This window comes from Tetranychus urticae, chromosome 3 (assembly GCF_039701765.1).
Source record: "Tetranychus urticae isolate SD_2017Ah chromosome 3, NJAU_TeUrti_SD_1.0, whole genome shotgun sequence".
In the NCBI taxonomy this organism is placed as follows: Eukaryota; Metazoa; Arthropoda; class Arachnida; order Trombidiformes; family Tetranychidae; genus Tetranychus; species Tetranychus urticae.
The window spans coordinates 12,355,004-12,382,037 of NC_142960.1; the positions used below are offsets into that span (position 1 = coordinate 12,355,004).

At 31.4% G+C, this 27,034-nt stretch overlaps 2 protein-coding genes across 3 annotated transcripts; both read right to left on the reverse strand.

Moving 5' to 3' along the window:
- Window positions 1–431: 431 nt before the first annotated feature.
- On the reverse strand, window positions 432–2,626 carry Xe7 (A-kinase anchor protein 17A). Its single transcript, XM_015926702.3, has 3 exons — window positions 2,458–2,626; window positions 2,033–2,329; window positions 432–1,738 (listed from the first exon to the last, which is right to left on the reverse strand). The coding sequence occupies exons 2-3, from the start codon at window positions 2,295–2,297 to the stop codon at window positions 450–452; spliced, it is 1,554 nt and encodes a 517-aa protein (XP_015782188.2). The 5' UTR covers window positions 2,298–2,329; window positions 2,458–2,626; the 3' UTR covers window positions 432–449.
- Window positions 2,627–3,622: 996 nt separating this feature from the next.
- Window positions 3,623–26,202, reverse strand: LOC107359999 (kin of IRRE-like protein 2). 2 transcript variants are annotated; one of them, XM_089269853.1, is made up of 15 exons: window positions 25,693–26,202; window positions 21,007–21,060; window positions 15,546–15,644; window positions 13,682–13,845; window positions 13,012–13,137; window positions 11,367–11,535; window positions 11,159–11,281; window positions 10,365–10,505; window positions 10,050–10,256; window positions 9,800–9,906; window positions 7,507–7,625; window positions 6,930–7,158; window positions 6,476–6,632; window positions 5,770–5,834; window positions 3,623–4,202 (listed from the first exon to the last, which is right to left on the reverse strand). In XM_089269853.1, exons 1-15 carry the CDS (start codon window positions 25,790–25,792, stop codon window positions 3,858–3,860), a joined length of 2,205 nt encoding a protein of 734 aa, XP_089125979.1. In that variant the 5' UTR covers window positions 25,793–26,202; the 3' UTR covers window positions 3,623–3,857. The 2 variants fall into 2 exon arrangements, with proteins under 2 accessions (XP_089125979.1, XP_089125978.1); XM_089269852.1 differs by lacking the exon at window positions 25,693–26,202 and adding an exon at window positions 21,455–22,225.
- Between the last annotated feature and the right edge of the window lie 832 nt (window positions 26,203–27,034).

Genomic DNA, 27,034 nt, shown 5'->3' on the forward strand with positions numbered 1-27,034 from the left:
AAGTCGAAAGATTTTAAGAACGAAAATTCATGCAAAATCCTCTAAATATTTCTAATTTCATAAAAGTTTGAATTTCAATGCTCTCTATTGCGGGTACATGACGAATCACGTATTTAGAAAGCTCATTCCAGGCTTCAATTCTTGTCGTCTTCATCTGTACTGTCCAAACTATTGTCTTGTATACCATTTTTAAGTAACGATTCAGTTTTTCTTTTTGAATCGTGCTTAAGTAATAAGTTCGAGAAAAGATAATTTTCATGGAGAGATATTTTGATAATCGGCTATCATGAAGCTAGTGCACAGCGAAAAATTTTTGAATTTTCTTAAACCTTTTTCACATTCTTCTTAAATTGGCTGTGTTTCAGTTGAATATACACCTTTCATGCTAATAATCGGTAAATCTTTTTTTAATTCTACAAAAATTGAAAACATTTTGAAAATAAAAAATTTTATTCGTCATTTTTCCATGTAACTTGAACAAGTAGATTACGATTTCTTTTTATTTTTCTTTGTACATTTCTTATCCCTGAATCTCTTTGATAAGGAAGATCGAGGCGAGTCGAACGATGATTAGACGTATGAGGTTTATGCTGATGGTGAGGTCGATTATGATTAAATTGTAACCTATGGTGAAGCGTTGAATGATTTGAGTTATCATTATTAAGACGATTAGCATGATTGTGACGATGGTGGAACAAGTTATTATCATGACTTGTATCATTGTGATACCTGGAGTCAGAATAACTACTTCTACCACTGGTTCCATTTAAAGGAACAGCAATACTTTTCAAATTGTGTTTATTACTTTTTGGTTCCTTTCTCAATGCCACAGCTACACTTTTTAATCCATGTTCACTTGATGAATTTTTCCTTCGAGAATCATTCCTCTTTTCTTCTATCAATTTTTCTTTTTCTTTCTTTTCATCCTCTAATAGCTTTTTAGCCAACTTTTCCGCTTCTATTCTGGCCTCTTCCTTCTTTTTAGCTTCGATTTCTTTTTCGACTCCCGATAATAATAACTTGAGCAAATTTTCGGCTTTCGTTTTACGTTCTTTCAATAATTTAAATCTCTCCTCGTAACGTTGCTTCTCTTTCTTTGCGTGTTCTTTGAAATCTTTCAATTCTTTTACATCTTTCAGGCCATATCTGCGCAGCAAGGTCCGTTTTTTAATTGACTTATCACTTAAATGCTTTGTCTTATCAAACTCTACTTGAAATTCACATTCTAAATATTTATCGATTTGATCCAATTTTTTAACCAACTTCTTTGCCATTAAGCCATCCATCGCTTTGACGAAACCAATGTAGTCTTTGTACATGACGAAAGCGTCAAAGGTGAGATTTTCGTTTTCGAAACTAAATCTTTTAAATCCAGTATCGTTATTTGTATCACTTTGGCCATTGGCTGATTCTGATTGATCTAGACAAGGAATATGGTATCTTCTAATATCACCGAAAGCTTGAAAAACGTCTAACAATAATTGAGGCTTGGGTTTATCTCCTCCAAACCACTTGGTTGGAAGGCTTTTCAGATGAATTGTATCTGCTCTGAGACCAGGTTTTGTTTCATCCATGGATGGATCATCTCGAAAAAAAGTTTCCCATTCATGTCGACTCGATTTTAATTTTATTTTAGCAGCTTTAACTTTGATTGGTTCCGTGAAACCATTCAATTTAAGACTTGTTCGTTCCAATCTAGAAATCACTGATTCCATTGTTGACTTAGACTCTAATTCAGCTACAAAGTAAAATAAGAAAGGTATAATTATTTGTCAATTCAATTTTCAAAGATGGGAAAAGTAAACGAAATGAATAAAAAGCACACAAGATCAGCGAGAAATGATTTAGAGAAATAAGATAATTTAGAAAGTAAATTCTTAGGGAAATTAGTCATTTTTAAACTTGAGGTAAACTCATGGAAGAATAGTGTGCAAATAACTTAAATCATTTAGTTCACCGAACTAAAAGATTTAAATCGCAGACCAAAAGTCTAACAAGACACACATCAAATGTTCATAACAAATAAAATTACCTTCATATCTAATGAATTCCAATGTAGACTTAAGAACTTTAAGATTTTTGAATGTATAAGGCTTGATACGCTTTTTTAGTTTCTCTGTGATCGCGACTATACTTATACATTGGCCGGTTTGTTTGGTACAGGGCAATGCGACTGAAATATAGATTTTGGAGATTGGTTTCAACCACAAGCCAAGAGAAAGGTTGAGTTCAATAAGATCCTCTGTTTTACGACATATATCAGGTTCCCCATGTTTTATTTTAACTTCTGCTGACATTGCACTGAAACGGATGACGCGAAAAAGGCAGCCTTAAAGAAAAATCAAAACAGAATTAAACGTAAAATCAAATTATAAAGACATTATATTTGATAAAAAATCTCGGTTTAGTTTTCAGCTCTACCAAACAAACTCCAGATGAACAGGAAAAATACAATACATGTGTAAGACTTCAAATTGAACAGATCACCACATGGCAAATAGACGAGGATTCAAAATAGATAATATCGTAAAAATTACATTATTTACAATAATCGAAGCAAAAAACCATGATTAAAAATAAGAAATTTGATCAACAGATTCTAAGAAACACAAATATTTTGAATTTGCGAAACTGCTGTTTAGTTTCAGTATTATTATTGTTGATATTGGATATCTGAATATCAATATATCGATATCTTCATCGATACATTGATATTCAGATTCAAAACAAAGCCGCTTTTAATTAAAGATGTAAAATGAGCGATTTTTCAGATTGTTGTCCATTTTTGTGATTAGTTTAGGGAATCAATCCAAATCTATGCTTAATTCAAATATATAACCAATAAATCATGTCTTGTACTTTGTTTTTTAAGCTGATGCAAAGTTTTGACTCTTGAAGTCACTAATAAACGATTGTTACCGAAATGATTGATTCATATCAATGTAATTGCCCATCTCTGGATTTAATCTAGCAATATTTAATAGTCTGGTCACCATAACCAGTTGTTATTTCATAATAATTCAGCTTTAGCTGATTAGCTGTTGATGTGAAATTCAAATCGCAAAGATTTTAGGACCCATTTATCCGGTAAATGTGAAAGTAACACTTGATGTTGTGCGAATGTGACAAAACCAGACGATTATTTAAAAAATGTTTTACATGATAAAATTGAATCCAAATCCAAGACAAGTCTTGAATAAGCCGATCAAGGTATATTTAATTTATTGACAGATAATAACAACTTATCAATATTTTTCATTTAAATTGAGTATAGCTAATATTTTAGTATTACTTCAACTCAATCAAGTGTGAATTCATAAATCAGTATCAAATGCATAGCCAAATGCTTCCATTTAACAAATTTCTTAAAATTGAAGGTTTAACAATATTCACTTCAGGGTGAAAGAAAAAACATTTGAAAGTGTTCGATTTTTTGGCGAAAATTTAAATGAGATCACTTTGTGAGGTGAAATTAATTCAAAATTTCCACATAAGCCTTTACAAAATGCTACAGATATTTAATAGTCTGCAATTTGATCAAAAATTATTTATTCCTAGCCAATTGTGAATTAAGTAAGTGGAATACATTTTCAAAATTAAACACAAAAATGTGAACACAAAATTGAAATTTTTAACTTTTTTTATTCATTTTCATACAAAATACAAATAATCAGAGTTAAATCAGAGACTGGACCTGATAATGAAAAAGAGATTTCAAATGAAAGAAGAGGCAGAAAACTTGAAATAAAATGGACGGATGATGAAGATGAGAGAAATGGTATGAAAAGGATAAAATCAGGTAGAAAGATAGAGTTTTAAAAGCGAAAGATTAAAATATATAAAATTTAGAGATTTTCTCAGAGATCCGCTTTGGTAGGAAACGAAAGCTTGGCGTACTCAGTTCCATGTAAGCTCGCTAGATGTTGATGGTTTTGAGATTGTTGTTGAGGATGAGGATGTTGATTTGGATATTGTTGCTGTTGCTGTTGAGCAACTTGATGTTGAGCTGCCATTGCGGCAACAACCTGTTGATTGGCCATCATGACACCAGCCAAATTACCTGCTGGGGTGCCATTACCTCTCAAACTGGTGCGCTGTGCAATTACTGGCTTGGGTTTGGTTGGCGGTGGTATTGGACGGTTTTCAGCATTATTGGAAAAATCTAAGTTTGCATAAACTAGTTCATAATTTTCTTGATTTCCCTGCAAAAAAATAAAGAAAAGAAAATGAGAAAATTAAACAATTAATGATAAATAATTGAAGCAGTTACAAGACTAAATAGTCATAACAATTCATGCTGTTGTTGTTCCCTCGCCAAGTTCAAGCCCAAAATACCCAAGTCAAGGATTAGGATGATGATGAAAGGAATTATTTTTGTTGCTGATTTAAAATCAACAAACCAATCCAATGTGATCACAGTTTGAAGTGTAAAATACAATAATTGCTATTGATTGATCTCTGAATGGTGAAAATGCGATCACATTGAAGGTTTACATTTGAATGGTAAAACAAAAATTGTTCAAGTCAGTTTTGGTTCAACTCAATTTTAACTGCAAATTACATCAAATTTGATTAGTGGAAACATGGGAGAGGAAAGTAAACCCCAAAAATATCAAGCTCATTAGTGATGAATTGTACTTGTTAGTAGATTTAATTTGCTGGGAGATTTGGTGTGATGTGTGTGCGTTAAACTCACATTAATTGTGTGAAGACCAGAAAAGATGAACAAAATGTGCCGAAAAACGAAAGGGAAAGAGCAAATTCAATTGTTAATATGATTGATTTTCAATGAGATTGATTAATAATCAAAAAAACTCACCAAAAAAGTGTAAAATATCTAATAACAATAAGTGCAAAGTTGATTAGTGAATTGGTAAAAAGGTTGACACTCTTTGAGAGACTTGTAAAGTCCACTCAATTACTAGACAAAAAAAGGTGATTACCGTGTTATTATTAGCTAAATCAAGTCAATAATGATCGACATTATTTAAGGTTAATTGAAAAATTGGATGAAAGGCAAAAACTGGTTACTCTTCATTGATTTGATTACTCGACATCTGATTAAAACTGATTGTGACAAGTTTAAATAAGTGAAAATTGATTTTTTTTATTCCGACACATTTTTTTACTTGAAATATTCATTATTTCAGGATTGAATTATTTTTTTATACAAACAAAAGTTCAGAAAATATAGACTCATGTTGATTGCAATTCAATTTTGCACTAAAATGTTTAATAGACTGAGTTTTGTTGTAAAAATAACTAAATTAAGAAGGATAATTTGATTCTAATTTGGGTAAATCTTGAAATTTCATTGAAATCTGTTTGACTTGTCGATCAATAAACGCTATTGAATTAAATGTTTAAATGATAAATTAAAGACTATTTGATGAGTTAACTTTCATTGTTAGTTATTCACAGTTTTCTTTGATTTTTTGATTGCATTCAGTTGCGAATTAAAACTTAGCAATTAAGCTAATGGATTTTACAAGGATAAAACTGTGTGTAGTTGAACACACAAATGTTGAAGATTGTAGGATTGAAGAGTGAAGGAAAATGACGAGTTAATTATTGCAATCAAAGTGTTGATAATCATATTGAACCGCATAAGTTGATGACGATTTTTGCTTTAAAAGGTTGGTTAAAATTTGAGTTTGCTGGAAGAATCGGCGGTTGCAATTTGAATTTACGATTTCTTTTGATGGTTTAACTCTAATCTGGCCTTGAATTGGCGAGAAAACTGACCCTTTCTTGACCCTCGGAGCTTACTTTTTCAGACGGTGGCTTGGCCTTAATTTGATCCGTGTTATTGGTATTTATAGCTTGAGATAGCACTTAAGGATTTTGGTTTAGCAGCAATCAAGGAAATCATTTGAAGACAATGATATATAAAATAAAGGAGAAGAGAGGAAAAGAAGAAGAAATCAATTAGATGATCAACAACATTGTTGTCGGATTAACCTGAATCAGTCAAGGCTAGGAGCTGAACTTGTTGGTTAGAGAGGACTTTTCAATTTTAGAAAGAAACTGAATGTAAAATGGAAATTATTAACAAACTGAATTTCTTTGTTTAACAGTAAAATGGGTGAACTGAGAAATGAAGAATGACTGGAAAATAAGATGATAATCATTATCTTGATGTTTCTGCTTATCACTTGGAATGGTCAAATATAAAGAAAGAATCAAACATTTCATGAGTTGAAAGTTGACAGAAACTAATTATACTTTCCATGATACTATATTACTGAACCTTATTTTTTTACTGTTGTTTACTATTATCATGATTATTATGATTATCATCTTTAAATCAGTAAAAAAAAGATGAAGTTGAAACAAATGATAACATTTGCAAAATCAGAAATGGCAAGAAAAAAATGATGAAAGTAGTGAGAAAGAGATGGAGACTAAAAAAGATTGCCTCCATTCCGCAAGTTCAGCTTTTCAGGTTAAATCGTTGAGTCTCTTATTAAGTTACCTTGAGCGTCTTCTTTAGCTTCTTCATCATCAACATCGTCTTTTTGCTTCCTTCGACATTTCATTAGCATCATCAACAAAAAGCTCAACAAGATTGTAGCAAAAATAACCGCTAATGCACTGGCGACCACAAGTCCCATTGAGATAGGTGAGACAACCTGCGATTAGAGAAGAAACAAAACATCATTAGTATTATAAAGTATAATTGTTGAATTTAAAGACTCAATCAAGAGCTGAGTTAACCATTCAGTTGGAAAACAAAACAAAATATGGAATATTATGATTTAATTTGTAATAAACATTAACATCTTCAAGAGTTGATTTTGAATTTAACCTATTAACTGCTAGACTATTATAACACATAATGGTTAAACAAAAGATGTTTTAATCTTTCATTCAACTCGGATCATCGGCAGTGAATGCAGGCAAATAAGGACTCAGCATCAGATTTTTACCTTTAGCCTTAAAATTCTTGATGCTACACCGTATTCATTTTGTACATATAGAGTGTAATCCCGTTCATCACTTATATCTGTATCACGAATCTCGAGGTGTGCTTCGTAACACTTGTAATGGTTGGACGATGAGCGTTTACTTTGAATGGCGCTGAAAGGTAGACTTCTATGGCGAAGTAAACTGTGGTTTGTTGATGATGGAGACTCCGAATTAGAGTAATCAATTGATCTAGAAGAGATAAAATGAAAGCAATTAATTGATGGATGGTTAAAAACAAATATAACAAACATTGAACAGAGCCATGCAAAATTATTTATTGCAATTTAATTTGGCGTAACCAAATTTTGAAGCTCTGTCAATCAATGTTTGACATGAAAAACATCATCTGGAGAGGGAAAAATCAAACTGAAATGTGTTGACTGATTGTGGTTATAAAATCAAATGTTGCTTGCGTCTCAAAATATTAATCAAAATATTTGATTAAATCAAAATAATCAATTCATAATTGATTTCAACCTCAGTCAATATATTCAGTTTGCTAGTCAACCTTCAGCCAATGTTTATCATGAGACTTACTTTACATCCAATTGAATTGAACCATAATGCCAATAAACTTTAGAAGGAGCAGGATCACTACAGAAGTCAAGTGTTAATCGACTTTCTTGGCCTCGAGGTCCTTCAACCAACATCGGTTCCTGAAATCAATATAAAGAAAAGGTTGAATAAAGACAATTTTAACCATGAAATATGAAGACTGGAACAAAGTAATCAAAGTAACCTTTCAAACCATCATTGAAACAATTCTTATGAAGTAAGACATAACAACTCTAAGAACTGGACACATTAACATTGTTTTTTCATGAATAACATTTTGTAAAGCAATCCTGATGAAAAGACTTGAAAACAAAAACACTATTTGCTACAAAACCGATTAAACATGCTAATGATGTTCATAAAATGGTCAATTGGTCAATTATAATAATGAATTAAATGAAGGCACCATTTTGCTCAATTGTTTCAGAGATAAGTTAAACTGTTTTTCCTTTTCTTTGCTTCTAATAATCTTTTGTGATAATCTTTCATTATGAGTTGAGTCGTCTTTTCAAAAAGGTAACAATGACCTTAAATATTGATCAAAAGCATACAAATTTTTCTAGAAAAAAGAAACGCCGAAATCAAAAAGCTAGCAGCAGATTCCGTTATATTGGTCTTCAATAAGGTTACGACCAATCTCGATATCTTAATCAATTCGTGAGCTTCCTTGTTAGACTGTTTCCCATGCATTATCACTTATCACATTTTATGATTATCAAGAAGAACGAAATTTGATTTGAAAATATCAAATTGCTCCAGAAAGATCAATGATTAAAGTCAAGTAAAATAAATAAAAGTGAAATGTCGTTTTCACGCTGTAAACAAACATTATTGGGATTAAGTGATTACTTGAAATTACATATCAAATTGTGATGAATTAGCAGCACAAAAGGTATCAAAAGGATTGATCAAAGTGGCCTAAATTTGCGCATTTCAACAGATAAACTTTACCTTTCATTTGAGAAGGTAAAATACAGTAGAGATGATAGTAATGACTTGCTTCAGTCATGTAAAAAAAGGTAATTTAATGCTGTAGGTGAAAGGATGTAATTGCCTTATTTCTTGCTCTTCTTAACCTTTCTACTTTTCGTTCAACCTTCTGCACTTCAAAACTCCCTTTTCAACATCATCTTTACCAAATTATCAGACAAATCATCATAGTTGTTGATTTTAACCATAATCATCATCATCATCATCATCATCATCTAATTTCCCCTTCAATTCTTACAAAAGTGAACAGAGCATTGATTATTTTACTCTTTTTTTTATTACCATTTCTCTCTATCACTATATCTTGTTTGATTACTTTCTAACACTTTCATTTCAATGGTTCAAATCCCTTAATTGGTACTGAGTTTACCTGTCCAAATAGTGATAATAAAAAAGCCAAAAAAAGCACAAATGTATCAGTAAATCTTGTTGACTTTTGTTGACTTGCCTTGAAAGCTTAAAGCAACATCAATTTGTTGGTTAACCTCACACTGGCTTAGGTATTTTGATTACACAGTCAATAGTAATAAGGTAAATAGAGGTTAAAAATGAGGTAAAAACGATTGAAGCTTAAAGATAAAAGTTGAAAGGTTTTTCATTCGTCAGTCGTACTTGGCCTGATCTAGTGAAAAGATATTTTTACGCCCTGTTATACTAACATTGATAATGTCGAGAAAGATGAAATTATTGTGAAAAGGCAACAAGACCAGAATCATAAAACACAACACACACACATAACAATGGTACAATATGAACTTCCTAAAACTATTCATTTGTTATTTAGTTTCACCTCTATCAGTAGGAATCCTTTAAGTTTAATGATTAACATGATGACCTGTGCAAAGGCACATTTATTTTGTTGTTTTTGTTTCCAATCTTGCCCGACTATTATTACAAAATGTGGCTTTACATTTTTTTGTAGGCTTTGAAACAATAGTTTACCGTTTAACTCAAATAATAGACGATGATTATGATGATGATTATAATGATGATGACGATGGGTGATGGTGTAAAAGCTGACTGGCAATCTTGATGTCTGTAAATTGGCCGATTCTTTCATATCATTTTTACCTTTTATTTCATTTTTCCTGCCTTTTAACTTTGAAAGCTACTTTTCATTCAACTTGTTATGACTGTTGATAATTTGTTCAATATAACAGATAATCATCAAGTATTGTTTCAATGAAAGGTAAATTGTTTCAGAGTCATTTCAATCCTTTTAGCCTAAACTGTTACTCAATGTTACTTGGATTTACTTCCAATTTTGATTGGCTTTTTGTCTTACCATATGAGGAAAAGCTGGAACTCCATAAATATCAAGAACCATCAGAGGACTTTTGATAACATTGGTAATGTCGTTGATAATGTTGGTTGCTTGACAATAATATTCACCTGTTAAAGGAGATAAAAGATAAAGAGATTAGAAATTGATTTTGAAATAAATAAATGAATGAAATTCCTGGTTTCATCTGATAATTAATATTGTAAGAATGTAAATTGATGTTGATGGTTAGGAAAACTGGTCATAATGATACCTTCATGTGAGTATGTAGCATTAGAGATGTACAAGATTTGATTGTTATCCGAAGGCATATCGATTTTGTGATGTTGACCGGTTCTTGGATCAATTTGGTACCAATGAACTTCGGGTTTAGGATTACCATCAAAGTAACAATGAAGTTTGATCGATTTTCCTGTTTGAACAGTTTGTTCAGATGAATAATTGACTGAATGAGGTGGATCTGAAGAGGTAACAAAGAAAGAGAAAAGAGAAACAAAGACAATTGGTAATCAGTCATATTGAATGGGTCCACTTTGATAACCAGAATACAAAAGTAAACTTTACTCACAGAGAACGTCAAGTCGGACGGGAACAGGTCGAGCAACGCCCTTTGCATTTTGAGCATAACACTCATAAACAGCTCCGTTCATGTCTCGTTTTGCCTCTTCAAAGAAGAGCACTCTTGGTGTCTCCAAAGAAACTGGATCACCTGAGGAGAAGGTGAGAAAAATATGAAAAAAAAACAAACAAAGTTAGACCAACAAATGGACCAGCAAATCAATAAATAATTGATTGCAATAATAAACGTAAAGAGCAGTTATTCAGTTGCTAGTCAAATCATTTCATTTGGCAAATTGGCCAATCTTATCCTTTAACTAACCCGTCCGGTTGGTTAAGAGTTATGGCTTTTACAACTTTGAATTTATCATTTCAAATTGACTGGCTACTTGAATAAAGTTGATCTGGGGCAACCTTTAGCGCACAAATACAAATAGATACTTAAACTCAATATTTAGACAAAAATTGAGTTAAATTAGGGTTAAATTTGCACTGATATTGAACATCTTAAATAAAATATATAAATGTAAATAAAATGTATTTGATGAAACTGCTCCTACAATAACAAATTTAATGTTTGTTTTTCTTTGAGCATTAATCTTGTTTTTATGATCATCTGATTGATGTAATTATGCCATTGATTGGATTGATCGGGAGAAAATAAAGAATTTCAAAGTTGAATACTAATCACAGAAACCTTATTTAAACCTTTAACCAAAAAAAAGCAATACAACTAATCTCTTTGTACACGAATAGTTATTTCGGCTGGTATTGGTCCAGGAAAGGTTTCAATCGCAAACTTACCACGAGCTTGATTCTTCCAGTAAACTGTGGCTGGAGGATTAGCATCAACTTTACATTCAATGTTGACTCTTGATCCTTCCTTAACAGAGTAAACAGCTTTAGGCACGGATAGTATTGGTATATCTGTTGTAAGAAGAAAATGAAATGATTTAGAATAAATTGTTCACATTTTTTACCATGAAAATAGACAAGATTTGGAGAAACTTACAGAGAACTTCAACCGTAACAGAATCAGAGGTTGACCCGGTTGGATGGTGAGCTTGACATGATAGGGTTTGATTATTATGCTCTTGGCTGAATTGATATTGTAATTTAGACATGGTTAAAATGTCTCCCTTTCCAGTTGCTACAGCGGGCATTGTTGACCGAGAAACAGCCTAAATGAAGAAGTAAAAAAAAGCACACAATGAAAAACAAGTATTAAGCAAAAGGATATCAGGTTAATGTAACCCAGTGAAACCCAGAATACCAAAGCCAAAAGGCAAAAAATGTAAACATGAATGTTTAACATTTGCTTTTAACTTGCTGTCTTGACAGCTTTTTTTTGTGCAAACCTTTTTGCACTGTTTTAACTTTGGACAAAAGCAAGATGAAGAAATGCAAAGGCAAATGGAGAAGAAAAAAAATTCACAAAACTTTGAAAGTGAAAAAAAGGAGGACACAAAAAGCAAACAGTCCAACTTGAAATGGAGAAAGGAAAAGAGAGAGAGAACAATTGTTATGGTCAAGCGTAATGACCTGGACAATGATATGCTTGGGTAGGCTTTCAGGTTAAATTGTGCCCATCCAGTAGCTTTTGAAAATGTTCGTGTGCCAACGTTTAACGTTCATTTGTTCAATCCTTTTCTGCTAATTCTGTTTCTTATCTTTTCCAATTTTTTTCTTCTTCTGTTGTAATTGAACAGCAGACATGGGGAAAGATGGATGATCAAAGAGAGGAAAAGCTGAAGCTGGTTAACAGGAAAAAGAGGCGAAGAATGAAATTTCAGTATTAGATAAACATGCCAATTTATCACCTCTTGGAAAACTATTGATCTGTGTTCGTCCAAGGATGACCTGGTCAACCATTTGCAGTGCAAAAAAGAGATCTCATCCAGTCAGTTTAACAGAATTTAAATTCCATGTTTGATACGCTTCATCAGAATCAAACATCATCCTGATCCTCTCTCATCAGCAACAGTTTTTTGTTTTTAACCTTCATCTCAACAGCCAATTGCAACCATTACTGCTAAAGCCCAACCATCGTGAGGCCACTTTTTAAGGTACAAGGTCATTCAACGAAGCAATTAGGAAACAGTTTCTTTTTTTTGGTGAAAATGGCAAACAAAAATTGATTAGCAAGAAGCAGAGGGAGAGATGGAGAGAGGACAGGGAAGAGAAGGATAAAGTTTTGCTTTTTTGCCTCGAAATAGTAAAAATTGTTGTTTCATTGATTGAAATAAATTAACAAGTAATCGAGAAGTAATTAACTGAAAAATGATTACCAAAAATTGACTCTCATTTTTGAATCTCTACGGCAAGGCAACACTGATTTTAAACAGTAAACCATAAAAATGGTTGAGGTAAAATTGTAATTTGTAATGTAAAGTAACATTTAGCAAAAATGAAACCAAATACTGTTTGTTAGTTGATCGTTTGTTAACTGCAACTTTACCAACACTTAATTATCAAAATAAAATGTAACAACAAAGTTTAACCAATTAACGAGTTCAATGACTAAATAAATGTTTGCTCATTGTTGATGTTGATGAATAAATTTGCTTGTAAAATTATTCAAAATTATGCTCGAAATGTATTTTGCTTTTGCATTTCTTTCATTTGGCTTTTCTGGTTAATCCAACCAATTTGTCTACCTGGTCAGTGATGTTTCGACCATTAAGGAACCATTCAATTGTTGGTAACGGATTTCCATTGTAAACATTACAAGTAATGACTTCACTTGAATTGGCCGTAATAGGTATGACTTGAGCAGATCTTGGCTGTAATGAGAAGAAAATATTGAGAATTAATTTTTGGAATCAATAAGAATACAAATTACAAAATGAAATATTTAAAAAGCAAATAAATATTCACTTAAAATTATATAATTCCTGCAAATCTCATGAAGCTTGAAAAAGTTAAACTCATAATGAACATACGAATTCAATTTTCAAAAATTTCAAGCAATTTTGAGCTTATTTAACCCAGCAAATCAAAAGGTCCATCTTGTTAATTTGTTTTAAGATTGAATAACAAAATGAGCAAAAAAAGATCACTTCAGAGTTTATATTTTTGAATAAATAACAAAATAAGGAATCTTGTTCATTTCGGTGAAACAATCTATTCACTTAGTGACCTGATTATTGCTGAAAATAATTTGCATTTATATTTGACCCTTTTAAAATTATGCAATTCAATTGTTGGTTAACTTGTTGGACCAGTATTTAGAAAGGTTAAATAATATGAAAAGGTAAAACAAGAGAAACTTGATTCACCAATTAATTGAGTAACCTAAAGATAGCTGATTGAAACCAATAAACTTACCGTTCTTTCAATGTGAGGCCTATCAGGCTTTACCAAGACAGTTATGGTAATAGGTTTTGACACCAAACCTTCACCCGCTCCTTCCAATGGTGGAGTAACCTGACATTGCCAGAGACCATCGTGTTTGTCCAGAGAGACTTTATTTATTTTAAGGCTACAATCACCTGTTGAAGTGAGGAAGAGCATGAAAATTGTGAAAAATGTGAAAACATTTACAAGAGCTTTTTGTGCATTTTTAAGGAAGGCGCTAATTTAAATGTGAATATCAGTGAAACAATAATGATACATTTTGTTGTTTTTTTTCTTCCGTTCTATTTACATCTTTTACTGTAAAGATGAAGTGATTAAATGAATGGAAGAGAAACTGAATGGATAAGTTAACAACAATTGACAATCAATACTCAATTACAATGTGAACAACAACAATCTTAATAACAATAATCAATAAAAGGAATCCGTTAAAGCTAGTAATTGGTTAGTTAAAGGGAAGAAACAAACGAAACAAAAAAGTATTAATGTTGGATGAAAAAAATGCCAATTCCGATGAGAAAGTGATCAATACAGATTAACATGATTCTTCCAATACTCATGTTGTACGATGAATTTTGTTACGGACCTTTTATTATTGAACCTCAATTGATAGACTCGTTTTTTTTGCGTTTCAAACTCATCATCAAATGCTATTCATTTTATTTGTTAAAGGTGAAATAAAGGAGGACAAGAGAGAGAGATGAAGGAGATTGAGAGAGATGTAATGGTGATAATGATAATGTTGTTGTTGAAGATGATGATGATTATGATGAAAATGATGGTGAAAGATGAGAAAGCAAAATAAAAGGGAAAAAATGAAGTAAAAAAACTATTAACTGATCAATTGGATAGATACATGAGAAGGTGTTATGTTGAGTGTTGTTGTCACCGTGAGACTCGTGAGGTTAAAGTTGAGGGTAAAATTAATTGGAAAAGGTTGATTACATGAAACATTTTGCTGAATTTTCCTTCCATCTGAAAACATATACTTTGTGACCTGTAAGATGAGCATCATCTTTATTACCTTAAATACCTAGAACAGGTCGTTTCTTCCGTATATGTTGATGAAATTTTTTCAAGAAAACCTTTTGCATCAATATTTCATGAAGAAACTTCATGTTGAGGAATCAATTTTTTTCTATTTTATTTGCATATAAACATCTTTTACGAGTTTATTTTTTACAATTTATCTGATTGGAATAAATAATCAAATTAATAAGTGAGCTTCAATGGATATCAGTCAATGTTGATCATTTTTCATTGTTTGTCTCGATTATCAACACTTATCAATGGTCAACTTGAAGAATCTCATTGTTGGTCAAAAGCATTTGATGAATATTTGATGATAAATGACTAATTGATTAAACTACTGTTTTCATTCAATTGTGACACTTTGATTTGTTGCCTTTTTTGCCATTTTTGATGCGCGATAAATTAAACCTGAAATTCCAGTGAAAAGAATCTAACTTATCCAGAAAAACGATTATAACAGTAAATAACAATTAACCGGGAATACAAATGTCTACTGTCTTTTTACCTGAGAGTTTCACAAATCAATTTAAGGTCACAAATCAGATGTAATCAGTAGTTGGAAAGGAATAGGAAAAAAATGGTTAATGTTTAGACCTAAAATTTTGTGATTTCATGGTTGTCAGCACCAACTGTGCATCATTATTTTTATTGAAGATCATTGAAAACGATTTTCAATAGAATTGGAAGAACCAGAGAAGGAGAGAAGATGAGTGAGAGAAGGAGCGGAAATAATTTACGGAACGCTGAGTACGGAAGTTAATATGCAAAATGCTGGGAAATGAGGAGCGCAAAAAAGGCTTACCATTAGCAGGGCTTCCTGTCCAAACGGCAACATTGTTATGGTTCCATACACAGCTTCCCTGCAAATTTGTCACTATACAAGGCAATGTTAGACCGGTGCCTGGATGGGGAAGAGAGGGAGAGAAAGAGATGATTAAATTGAATAACCAGTTGATAGATGACAATTGACGGATGACAATTGAGAAACATATCAGGGAACATCATGTTTACTGTTTTTCAATGTTGGGGAATGAAGAGAGAGAAGATTTTTTGATGAAAAAGCAACAACATTCACTATTAATTCATTGAAACTGGACGGATGACAAAACATTCATTCACAGGTTACTTTCCACGGCTCAGGTCAATCAGAGAACCATGAAATTTCTCTCTCATCAAGTGAATGGAATGAAAGAATCAAGACAAATCAAAGACAACAGCAAAATACTCACAGCACACACACACACTTTAACGTTCAGATTCTTTACCAACAATTTAATTTCCTATTAATCAAAGTTGAAAGTTTTAGATCAACAAAAGGTAAAGATGAAGAGAAATGAACATTAGAACCCAATTTTTTTCAGTTCTGATAATGAAGAAGCGGAAAAAGCGTGAAAAAAAGACCAGTGTTCACTCAAAGAAATTAACGGTTGGTTTGTTGATGATTTTTTGATGGTGAATAAAGTCATTCTGATAAAAATTTCATCTGTTGACATGTTGACATTTTTCAGCTTTTCTTGGACAGTTTTTTTCCATTCTTCATGGCATTATTTTTCACCCTTTTATCTATTTTTTATCAACGAAAACGTTGCATTTTTCCTAATCTAACCTTCCATTGTAATTTCAATCAATCCTCAATTGAAGTACACGGTAGTTTGCAATAGATATATCACAACAATATAATCCTTTAACACAAACTGTAACAATTGAAATATTTCAAGTTCAAAAGGAAATTTTAAAAGCAAAATTTGGTGCAAAAAGATTGTAAAGGTAAAAAGGTTTCAAAGTAAATGCATCATGAACTTGAAGCTTATTTGAAATTTTAAAAAGGTGATATAAATAGTCAAATGAAACAATAAGTTGATCAATTGGGCGATCCCAAGCAACCAGAAATTCAACAAAATCTTGCTTAAACTCAAGTTTATTTTCTGGTTGCTTTGGGAGTGAAAGAGTTTAAAAAGGTTAACATAACATTACAATTAACTGTCCAATGTAAATCATTTGGAAGCAATTGCAATGCTAAAAATGAAAAGATAAGTGGTGATAAATGATAATTATGCATTACAATTATCAAGTTAAACATGAAACTAAATGATGAAAAGCCTAAGGCCAACTCTCATTGGTGATGGATAATGAGAGAAGTAAAGGATGAAATTGAGAGGTTACCATGAAAAGAAAGGTATCACTTAACAGGTAACTCAATAGCCTAGGTCTATTAGAAACGATGAAACAATTTCGTGTTAAAATTACACGCGTCTTGAATCATCTAATTGAAACTCTTGTTTGCAGCCTTAAGCTGTAATAATTTGGCTAATCAAGTAAAATGTTAATCATTTGAAATAAATGTGCAATTATTATGAAATTGTTCAATTAAGGTTCATCACCAGGAATCACCATTGAATCATCAAGAGTCATTTTCACTCCATTAGCATTGATTGACAATTTAGCAAATGAAGAAATGTTGAAGAAAAGGAAAATCTTTTTTTTTGCTTTCCAACTGAAAAATGAAGTCTCAAGTATTTACTGTTGTGGTTAATGAGATGATCATTAGGTCATCTTGTCTCCTCGCCATCTCTTCATCTTTATCTTAATCTTCTTCCTCTTCATATTAGTTACGTATTACTTGGTTAGGCCAAAGATTATCGAAGTTTCCGTTTGGCTGTTTTTTTTTCTGGTCTTGTTTTTGCAAATTTTTTTCTTCTGTTTTTATCTTTTCACTATTTTCAGTCTGCAACTGTGAATGTCAAGTTTAAGTTTGTCATGTTGATGCAGTGATGAGCAAGAAAAATGATGATCATTTTTAAAGTGATGATCACACGATGATGTTGACAATAATTGTACACAAACAGATTGAGGATGACTTGAAAATGAGTAGATATATTTATATACATTTGGTAGAGATGCTTAAGTTACCTCACAAGCTGAATAAAGTCTAATGTCCTTAGCAAAGAGATACACAGATGAAGATGAAGAGGATAAAAAGGTCGTTGAATCAAGATAATCATCTTCATCTTTCCTCTGTAACTTTCTAAAATTAACCTTCACTTTCTTTACAATTTCAGGCTTTTCTCCTCTTTTTATCCGATATATTCTAGGAGATTTAATAGGTAATTTATACGTTAATCTGGTTAAGGGAACAACAAGACAAATCCAATGATCATTAACATGATTAATTTATAATTATATTGCGAGTTCAACTGTTTTCCAACAAAAAGTACTGTAACTGTGAGCAACTGAAAACGCCTAAATATATAAATTTATGAGCATAAATTTCTAGCCTTATCCTGCTGGGTGTAAAATTTAGCCTGCTCAGGACTCGGTCATCTGAGTTAATTATTACAGTTAAAATGAAAACAGTCGACTGATTATAGAAGCTGAAATAATGGTTTGCATCACGTTTCTTTCAACTGGTCAATTGGGCAGACCTAAGAGGCTGTTCAAAGGTCAAACAAAAGTTGAGTCCAAAATTTGGTTGAAAACCAGAAACAAAAAAGGAGAGCGATGAAGCACAAAAAAAGGTAACATTTATGGATCGCGAGACTGTTGATCGGTTACTATCAATAATAAGTTAATGTTGATTTACAAAAATGCTGTTGTTGATTGTGTTGGTGATTTAGTTATTTTGTACACGCTATATTGCAATGAAATACTTGCCGAGTGATATACTTATCATGTAAAAGGGTAGATTGTTGCCTTAAATAGGTGGACAATTAAAGGCTTTGTGTTCATGGTCAACTTGAAACTGTGAGTAAATAATTATGCTGATAGATTGTCTTGAGATTATGCTATCAAAAAAGGATAAAGACTGAACTAACTTGAAATATTACATGATTATACAATGGAAAATGATTGGAAAGCACGAAAATAAGCTTGATATTTGTAATCAAAACAGGAATACATGATGACATGATAACAAATTAATAAAAATTTTCTCATCAAAAGTAACATGCAAAAAGATGTTGAATACATTTTCATCATTTTCACAGTTTAAAAGTGAATCAACATTGAATTGATAATGGTTGTAACGAACCAAAATTAACGCTCAAAACATTTACAGCTAAATTCAGTCTCTTGATTGCAATTGGTTAAGCCTATTGGGAAGAGGTTTTTTTTTGAAAACTCAATCAATGTCCATTTGGCTTTTGTTACAAATGTTATCAATAGCAATGGTTTCAAGGAAAATGGGAAGATTCAGAAAATTATCTACTTATTGACACTTATACACCCATGATAATGAATCATGAACACACACAATTGACTTGTTGCTATTATTGATGAGAAAAAAAAGGTTTGAAAAATTGATTGAAATGAAACAAAATTCAATGAAATGCTCAACAGTTAAATTGTACATTAAATGCAAGACAAATCATGAAACCCGCCCGTTATGTTTCACACTCAATTATAGTTAATCACAATGGAAAGATAACATTTAATTGAATTAACTTGCGTTTAGATGGACTCGAGTTAACATTAAAATTTAGATTAAATCTAATTCGGTAAAAGCGGGCATTTTACCTGCACAATCCAACATTTATCAACAGTTTTCAGATTAAATCAATTCTTCTCATTTCACTTGATTGTATGTAAATTGAATCAAATCAGAATAACTTGGAGATTCTCAAGAAACTATTTCAAAATTAACATCATGCAATTATAATAAGAAAATGAATAAAAGGTTGAAATTTCAATGTTAACTCAATATATTTAGATCAGCGAAATTGGTTAATTTAAGATTAATCCTTGATTTTACCAAAATTGTAACATTTTTTTCCTTCAACAATTCATTTTGGCTAAAATTGATAATCTGATTCTCACTTGATTATGGTGAATTACTTTGACTCAACTCTAACAATTAACTTGAATATTACAGTACAACAAAAGAGCCAATAATACACCTAAATAACTGACCTTTATGACAATAAATGTTGCCGACTTGACTGCAAGAGATATTATGATTAATAGGAAAATCATTTGAAATTTGTATCAGAAAAATTCTCAACAATTGCCGATAATTCGGATACAATTAGGTGTAATTTACTCCAAAATGGTGAATCTTTTTCAACCCTATTCTAGTTGTTGTCTTCCTCTTGGTAAAATAATGAAAATTAAGTGAAATTATATCAAATTAATAAACACAATTAGCAGACATGAAAGTAAACAAAATTGTTAGTCAGCGGCTCGAAGGGAAACATTGAGTCTTGTTTACTATAAAATGAAACTGTTTTTGAATTGCGAGGCCATCATCATCATTATCATCATTAATACTTTATTCATTTTTAGGTGGTTTCAACGAAACTTCAAGGTTTATCCGGCTTATCATTTCACTTGAATCTAACATAATCAACAGTTGAAAAATAAATAAAATGGCAAAAAAAGGATGAAAAGAAAGTTTGTAATCTTGATTCTTGAAGGAAAAATATCATGAATTGAAGGATGTCCAGTTATTAATTGTGGGCTACTTTTCAGATCTTTCTTTGGGTCAAGAAAATTGTGAGAAACTTGGTTACCTTACCTAAAGGAAGAGACAATGGAATGAAAGGAATATGAAAAAAGCATTGAGAAAAAAAGTAACCAACAAAAGGATAAAAAACATGGTTTGGGTTGAGGAACCCAAAAATGTTGACAATAATCCAGAAAAAAAATGAGAGCAAAATCAATGAGGTAAATTGGTTGAGGCACTGGAAATGGGTTTAAACGGTGAATTAATTAACATATTGAATTTGACCAGAAATTTACTTTCTAAATATTTAGCTTGTATTGGTTGGTGAATAATGATGATGTTTTAAACTAGTGCATCAACAATTAGCTTGAAAGTTAAACAAGTGTGTAAGGTAAATAATATCTGAGCTTCTTCCTGATTATTGTGTATTGGTTAACTAATACATTGGCACTTGATCAACAATTAATTGATACGAAATTGAGATCAGGATAGGAAAGAATGTTGAGATTATCATGAAATGTACCAGCGAAAAAAAAGTATCGACTTGATAATGTGAGAAAGTTGAAAACAGTTGGAACTGTTAACAATAAGAAAAAGTAAATAATTAATGATAATCGTAAAAAAATCAAGCTATCAGCAATATATTATTACTGTTATTGTTATCACAAGTAAATTATTTGCTATTTTTAAATAAATATTGGATTAACAGATATACACAAATACACTCACACAACATAAACATCAGGCTATTTTAAGGGGATAAACAATTATAACAATAATGAAGTTGGAAGAGTAAAGCTTGTTTTTTTTGAAGCATGTAACTTACCTTCGGCGATTGTAAGATTGTGGCCTGGTGTGACTGCAAAGTATTGTGAAAAACCTGATGAAAATTGAAAAGAAAGTAAAAAAATTGTTAATTTAATGGAATAGTTGATTTATAATTTTGTTATAATCTGATTTGTTTGTTTGCTTGCGTTTGGGATGAACAGGGTAAAAACAGGTTAAAACAAGGTAAGAAAAAAAAATATTGTCAAAAACAAGAGAGAAAAAGATGTCATCGAAATTTCAATTAAAATGAAAATAGAACAATAAATTTTTGTATCAACTTAGGTTTATACTGATTTAGCAGGTTTAGTAGAGCAAGGGATTGGTTCAGATGGGATCAATGGTGAAAAGAGACAAGAGAAAATGGATTGTCATGAATGCTGTGAATTTGTGAGTCAATGTTGGGATCGCCTGGAAAGGTGATGATGCAGATTATCGTGAAACTTAACTATCTGTGATGTAATTGAAATAATATTGAGGTGATGAAGGTTCCACTGAAAGAAGAATGAGTGTAATAATTATCAGTAAAGATGACGATTGATGGTAATGGTAATGATAATGGCGTTTAATTAGAGTCAACGTTGATGCCATTGAGGTTCTAATGGTGATCTTTTGAAAGGGTAAGTTGAGTACATTAAAAGTGTTTCAACAAGGAGATTGAAAAGGTAGACACAACAGACATGGAAGAAGAAAAATCCAAAAGTTGAAAAATTGATTGAAAAGACACAAAAATGATGTTCGATGAAACAAAGGAAGCCAAGCAAATATCACAATGACTGATGTAAAGAATACATAGTAACACTTGGAACTAATGGTAAGAAGAATAAATAATCCGTGATGATAATGGGGAAGAGGTAAGCAAGATTTCACTGGTAAGATCACAAAAAAAGAGGTTCAAGTATCGGAAGGAGTGAAAAAGTGAAAGAAAAATGAAATCAAGTGAAGCTTCTGTTGGTAAAGATTGATACCAAACAATGGCTCGAGCAAAAAGTCGTTGAAGCTAAAGCTGAACTTGCAAATGAACAGAAAAAAAAACTGCGAAGATTAGGAGCAATGAACGAACTGGTGATGATTTTGTTGATGTTGATGATGATAGGAATCCATGGATACAAAAAATAGGGAAAGCGAGAAGAGGGAAACAAAAAAAAGTAGAGTCAAAAGGTGAAGATAAACTAATAGACTATTACTCATGCTACCGAAAAATTATGTCTTTTGCTCCACGATTTTTCACTTTTCGCCTGATTTTCTTTTTCTTTCTATTCTTGTCTAACAATTTTTATCATCTTATCTTCCATGTCGGTTTGTCTTCTCTTTCTTCTTTAAATTATTTCTCTTTCTATCGTTGTTTCGCTTCTTCTTGCCCAACTTATTTCACTTTCTTCTTTTACTTCTTTATTCTTCTTCTTATGTGTCTATGTGTCAAATGTAAGTACTTTTAACTTATAAGCATAAATTTTCCCATGCTTTGGGTTTCCTTTGCTTTAGGTTAAAATATGCAACCCAAAAAGTGAAATGAAGACGAGAAACTGGTAAAGATGAAAAGTGGAATGTAACTGTCCATAGGTGAACTATTAATTTCAAACTGTCCACAAATTTTCTGGTTCAATGGTAAGTTGAAGGAAACAAGGAATGCTGGTTACAAGAAAACTGTGTAATGGTGGATTTATATAGATTAAGTTGGTGAGGCGGAAAAAGTGAAAGATTGAAAGATGAACTTGATTTAGCTGGAGTTTGACTTGATTTATTAAAATCCTTGTGAAATGACTTTAAATTTGATCCAGTTCAAGTCTTTGATGAATTAATGAAATTGGCAAATAGACAAAAACGGTTGAAAATTGCAAGGATTGGGTTAACAAGTTAACTTCATAAGCAATTAGATAAGCGCACAAGGCCTTTCAACAAAAAGCCGTTAATTGAAATTTCAAATAAAACAGCTAAAGTCAGCTGACCAGTTAATGACTAAAGATTTACTTTTCAAGCTTAACCGTTTTAACACAGAGTAAAGTGATCTAACCAGTAATCATAAGATTATTTCTCGAGGACAACAAATCTGGTAATTGGAACCATTTTTTTCATGCAACCATTTTCAAAATTAAATCAAGTTAGATCAATTTACAGAGAAAATTTCTCACCAAATTGAAAATTAAGGATTCTGTAAATATAAAATCTTTTCTTGAAATTTTGTTTACACCAATCAGGTTACAAGTTGTTTACATTGAATTGTTCCCAGCAAATCTTAATAAACTCAACTCCTAAAATGGTAAATTTTAATGGATTTCACTGGCTTTTTCATGCATGATAATCAACTAGATGAGACGATAGTTGTGAAGGACAATCAATTAATGCATTGACTATGATAATCAGTTGATCAACATTTGAGGCAAAAGGAGACAAAATCTAAATGAACACAATCATCGTTATATTGAACTCCATGAAATAACCATTAACCTTTTGATTATTTTACTTTTTTACCTTGTTCTTCTGTTAATCATCTCAGCATCAATCATGTCAAGGCAAGGTTAATAAGATTTGCTGATTGTCAACAAATAACATCAGTTAACTGAATGGTCAACAATGTTGATCTTGTTGCTTACTGAACAATCAAAGGAATGTTGAAAAAGTGTTGATTGTTTCAATTTGCGCCCTTTCATTGTAAACCTAAACTATTTCCAATATTTACCAATTTTTTAACATCTATTTGACAAAAAATGAACCGTTTGTCCATCACAATCAACAGTTATTTCAAAAATATTTGCCTTAACAACAGCTGAATGCTCTGGATGAACGTAAAAACGGTTTTACTTTCAATTGTATTACATTTAATATGATTGGATAATCTTCGTGATTTAATTAATGAAAAATCGACAGTTTTTCTGCTCATAATGATTAACACATGTTTAGGAGTGAATGGGTTCAATGATTGCATGACCATGAAAAATTGTGTTGATTACACCAAAAGAGAATCAAAATTAATCCAGTTAACCAGTAAACATGTGAACCTATTACTTGCAAAATTGGAGAGGAAACATTTTTACTATCAATTGTTATCATGATGATTATAATAAATAATATCGTTTTATGAGTAAAAATGGGAACGAACTGAATCTTTCACTTGATACAATCACAATTATTTAAATTCAATTCACTTTTAGATATAAATCACGATTCAACTGTTTAACAGTTACGATTGGATCCTTGATGAACAGGTTGAGGAGTTGAATACTTGACACGTTTCAATGTGATTCAGACGATTCAAATTGTTACCTGGTTGGTAATTTGAATGAGTTAACCAAGTGTTGATCATAATTAACAAAGAGTTGAAAGATTTGAGAGGTTAATTCACTTTTAAACAGAAGTGACTGATTGCGATTATAAGGGTTACCAGTTAGGCTTCAAGAAGATTCAATCTGATTATTGGTAATCATGCTTATTTTGGGTTATTTTATTGATTTTTTTACCCGAAATAATGACAATGTTGACACTCAACATGCATATCTTTTGTCCAGTAATGATATCTGATTATTTTGGAATGAAATTTATAGCCTAAAAATTATGACTTTTACTTTTTTTTACTCTTCTTGATCACAGTTTGAATGCAGATTATTGACTAGTGATGCTCATCATTAGTAATCAAAGTGCACAATTCAATTGGAAGGTATTAATTTAAACATTAAAATGTAGGGCAACGAGTTTTTTAGATATTTCAACTTATTATTACTCTTTTTATTGTTGTAAACTTGACTGTAAATGATGAGAAATGAAACCATTTTTATAGATATTTCAAGTACTATCATAAAGTTATCGTCTATTCAAGAAGCTTGTAAAATGTTTAAATATGGATTCCACAATAAGGTATTTTTATTAAATGTGAGTGACACTCACTGTCTGAATGTATTATTTTGTTGCCGTACAAAACTGTATCTACCAACACATATACAAAAAAAATGATAATGAAAGGCTGCTGGACTAACAGTAGCAGTTACTATTCCTTAACCAATTGGACTTGAAAACATGATTGACCAAAACCAATCTTAACAATTGATTCAGATTGTTATTCCATAAATGAATGATACAATTGAGAAGAAGAAGAGAGAGAAATGAAGATAATAAATGAAAATAATAACAATGTTTTTTGAAGTAACCTACAACTATCCATTACAACAAATGGACACAATTGCAACTGGTTAACTTAAATTTGGATCATCATGTAATACTTTCCACAAATAGTAGACCATTTTTGTTTTATCACCATATGAAAGAAAAGGGTTTAATAATATCTGAATTGACAAGAAGCAAAAAGAAACACCAGAAAACATGTTCCTCACAACGTGAACTGAATGAGCCACCTTGTTCAAATAAGCAAACAAACAGACAAAAATTGGAAGAAATTTTAAAATGAAGAAAAGGCAACTTCAAGCTTGATAACCTTAAACACATTAAAGCAGTCAAGACAAACGACATAAATTTGATAAAGCTCAGCATAACTCCCCTCTGGGTTTAGTTGAAACGTAAAGACAGCTTGCTAGTGGGTTTTAAAGGTAAGGTTAAGGTGAAAAACTAATGGGGAAATGGCTACAAAAAGAGAGAAATGAAATTTTGCCCAAACACTGTGAATACGGTTAACAATGGAGAAGTAGCCTTTTTTTCTGGTAACTTCCTCTATCTTATAAATTTTGACTTTACTTACCTAGACATAGTGGTAGGATTGTTAATATGATGAGATGAGTGATGAAGATATTCATAGTGGATGATGATGGTGGTGTGAATTTAGTTAATCTCACAATCATTTAGCCAGAGTTATATGGAAACATAAAAAACACTAAACTAAAGTTAGTTAAGTTATTAATCCCGGGAAGGAGAAGAAAAGCACACTGAAAACACACAAACAAGTGAACTATTGGTGAGTTAGAGGGTTGTTGATGATTCCAATCTAATAGGAATGGTAATATAAATCACCGATACAACCTGGAATATAAGTCAATATAAATACAATCATCACAGTAGTTAGTTACATTTGAAAAACACTAAAAGACATAACATGTAACCCGATAAACAAAAAATGAAACAGACAAAGTGTGTAAGCTTTCAAAAGCTAGATCCAACTGACTCTCAACTTGTTCAAAATAGTATGGCGGAAGGTCTTCTTACAGCAGTTCCTCACGGGTTAACAACTACAGTAACTTAACAAAACCAGTTTTTCAAACATTCAACGGCTTGGAACGAACACCGTTTGTTTGGCGCCATCTACCATTTGTACCTTTACCATGTTAGCGCAACAAGGCAAATAAAATTCATTTCATAAGCAGTTAGAGAAACTCTTTAATTTCATTTTCATTTTTACAATTAACTAAAATAGTTTATAACCGCCTAATTATTTCAGAAAAACTGCACAATTTTAGAAGTAGATTCACTTTATCACCAAATTATAAGCTTGATCAGGTTATAGTCATATTAAGATAAACAGAGACGATATTTTGTTCAGGTTCGATCGAGCTTAAGAGGCATTCATGATGAGCATTAAAAATTGATGTTACAGATATTTATTATGAGGTGTGTTAAGGATTCAATTGAAATTGATACACATTTATCAATGCGGTCTTCATTATTTAGTCAAAAAATTAGAAAGAAATTTTAAGAGTTTTTCACTCAATAATTCAATGTGTTTTCATATGCAATCAAAGTGTAACGTTAAAATTGAGTTTACCGTAAGATGTAACTTTATTGGACAGCTTTATTATAGTAACGAAAGGACTTTTTACTCGATTCTCTGCCGAATGAGAATGAACAAATGAGAAGAACGTATAAGCAAGTCGCAAATTTCTGGAGACATTTTTGATCTTTTCTCAACTTCCTCATGAGCTCATGATAAACATGATCAGTCCACCTGACAAAGATACGACTATTTTAGGTGAAATCGTGGTTATAAATCAAAGTAATGTTTGTCTATTGATACCAATTAACACTGATAACTTGACTCTTTAAATGTTTTGATTGAAAAGTTTTCCTTACTCTTTTAAGATATTTGCATT

What these genes read in the sequence shown, in the direction of transcription:
- Xe7 (XM_015926702.3), bottom strand. Translation starts at nt 2,297, where the DNA reads ATGTCAGCAGAAGTTAAAATAAAACATGGGGAACCTGATATATGTCGT. An exon ending in GGAATTCATTAGATATGAAG is followed by an intron (nt 1,739 to 2,032) that starts GTAATTTTATTT and finishes TTTACTTTGTAG; the next exon opens with CTGAATTAGAGTCTAAGTCA.
- LOC107359999 (XM_089269852.1), bottom strand. Translation starts at nt 21,596, where the DNA reads ATGGCATCAACGTTGACTCTAATTAAACGCCATTATCATTACCATTAC. An exon ending in GGCCTCACATTGAAAGAACG is followed by an intron (nt 13,138 to 13,681) that starts GTAAGTTTATTG and finishes TTCTCATTACAG; the next exon opens with CCAAGATCTGCTCAAGTCAT. An exon ending in TGTTACGGTTGAAGTTCTCT is followed by an intron (nt 11,282 to 11,366) that starts GTAAGTTTCTCC and finishes TTCTTACAACAG; the next exon opens with ATATACCAATACTATCCGTG.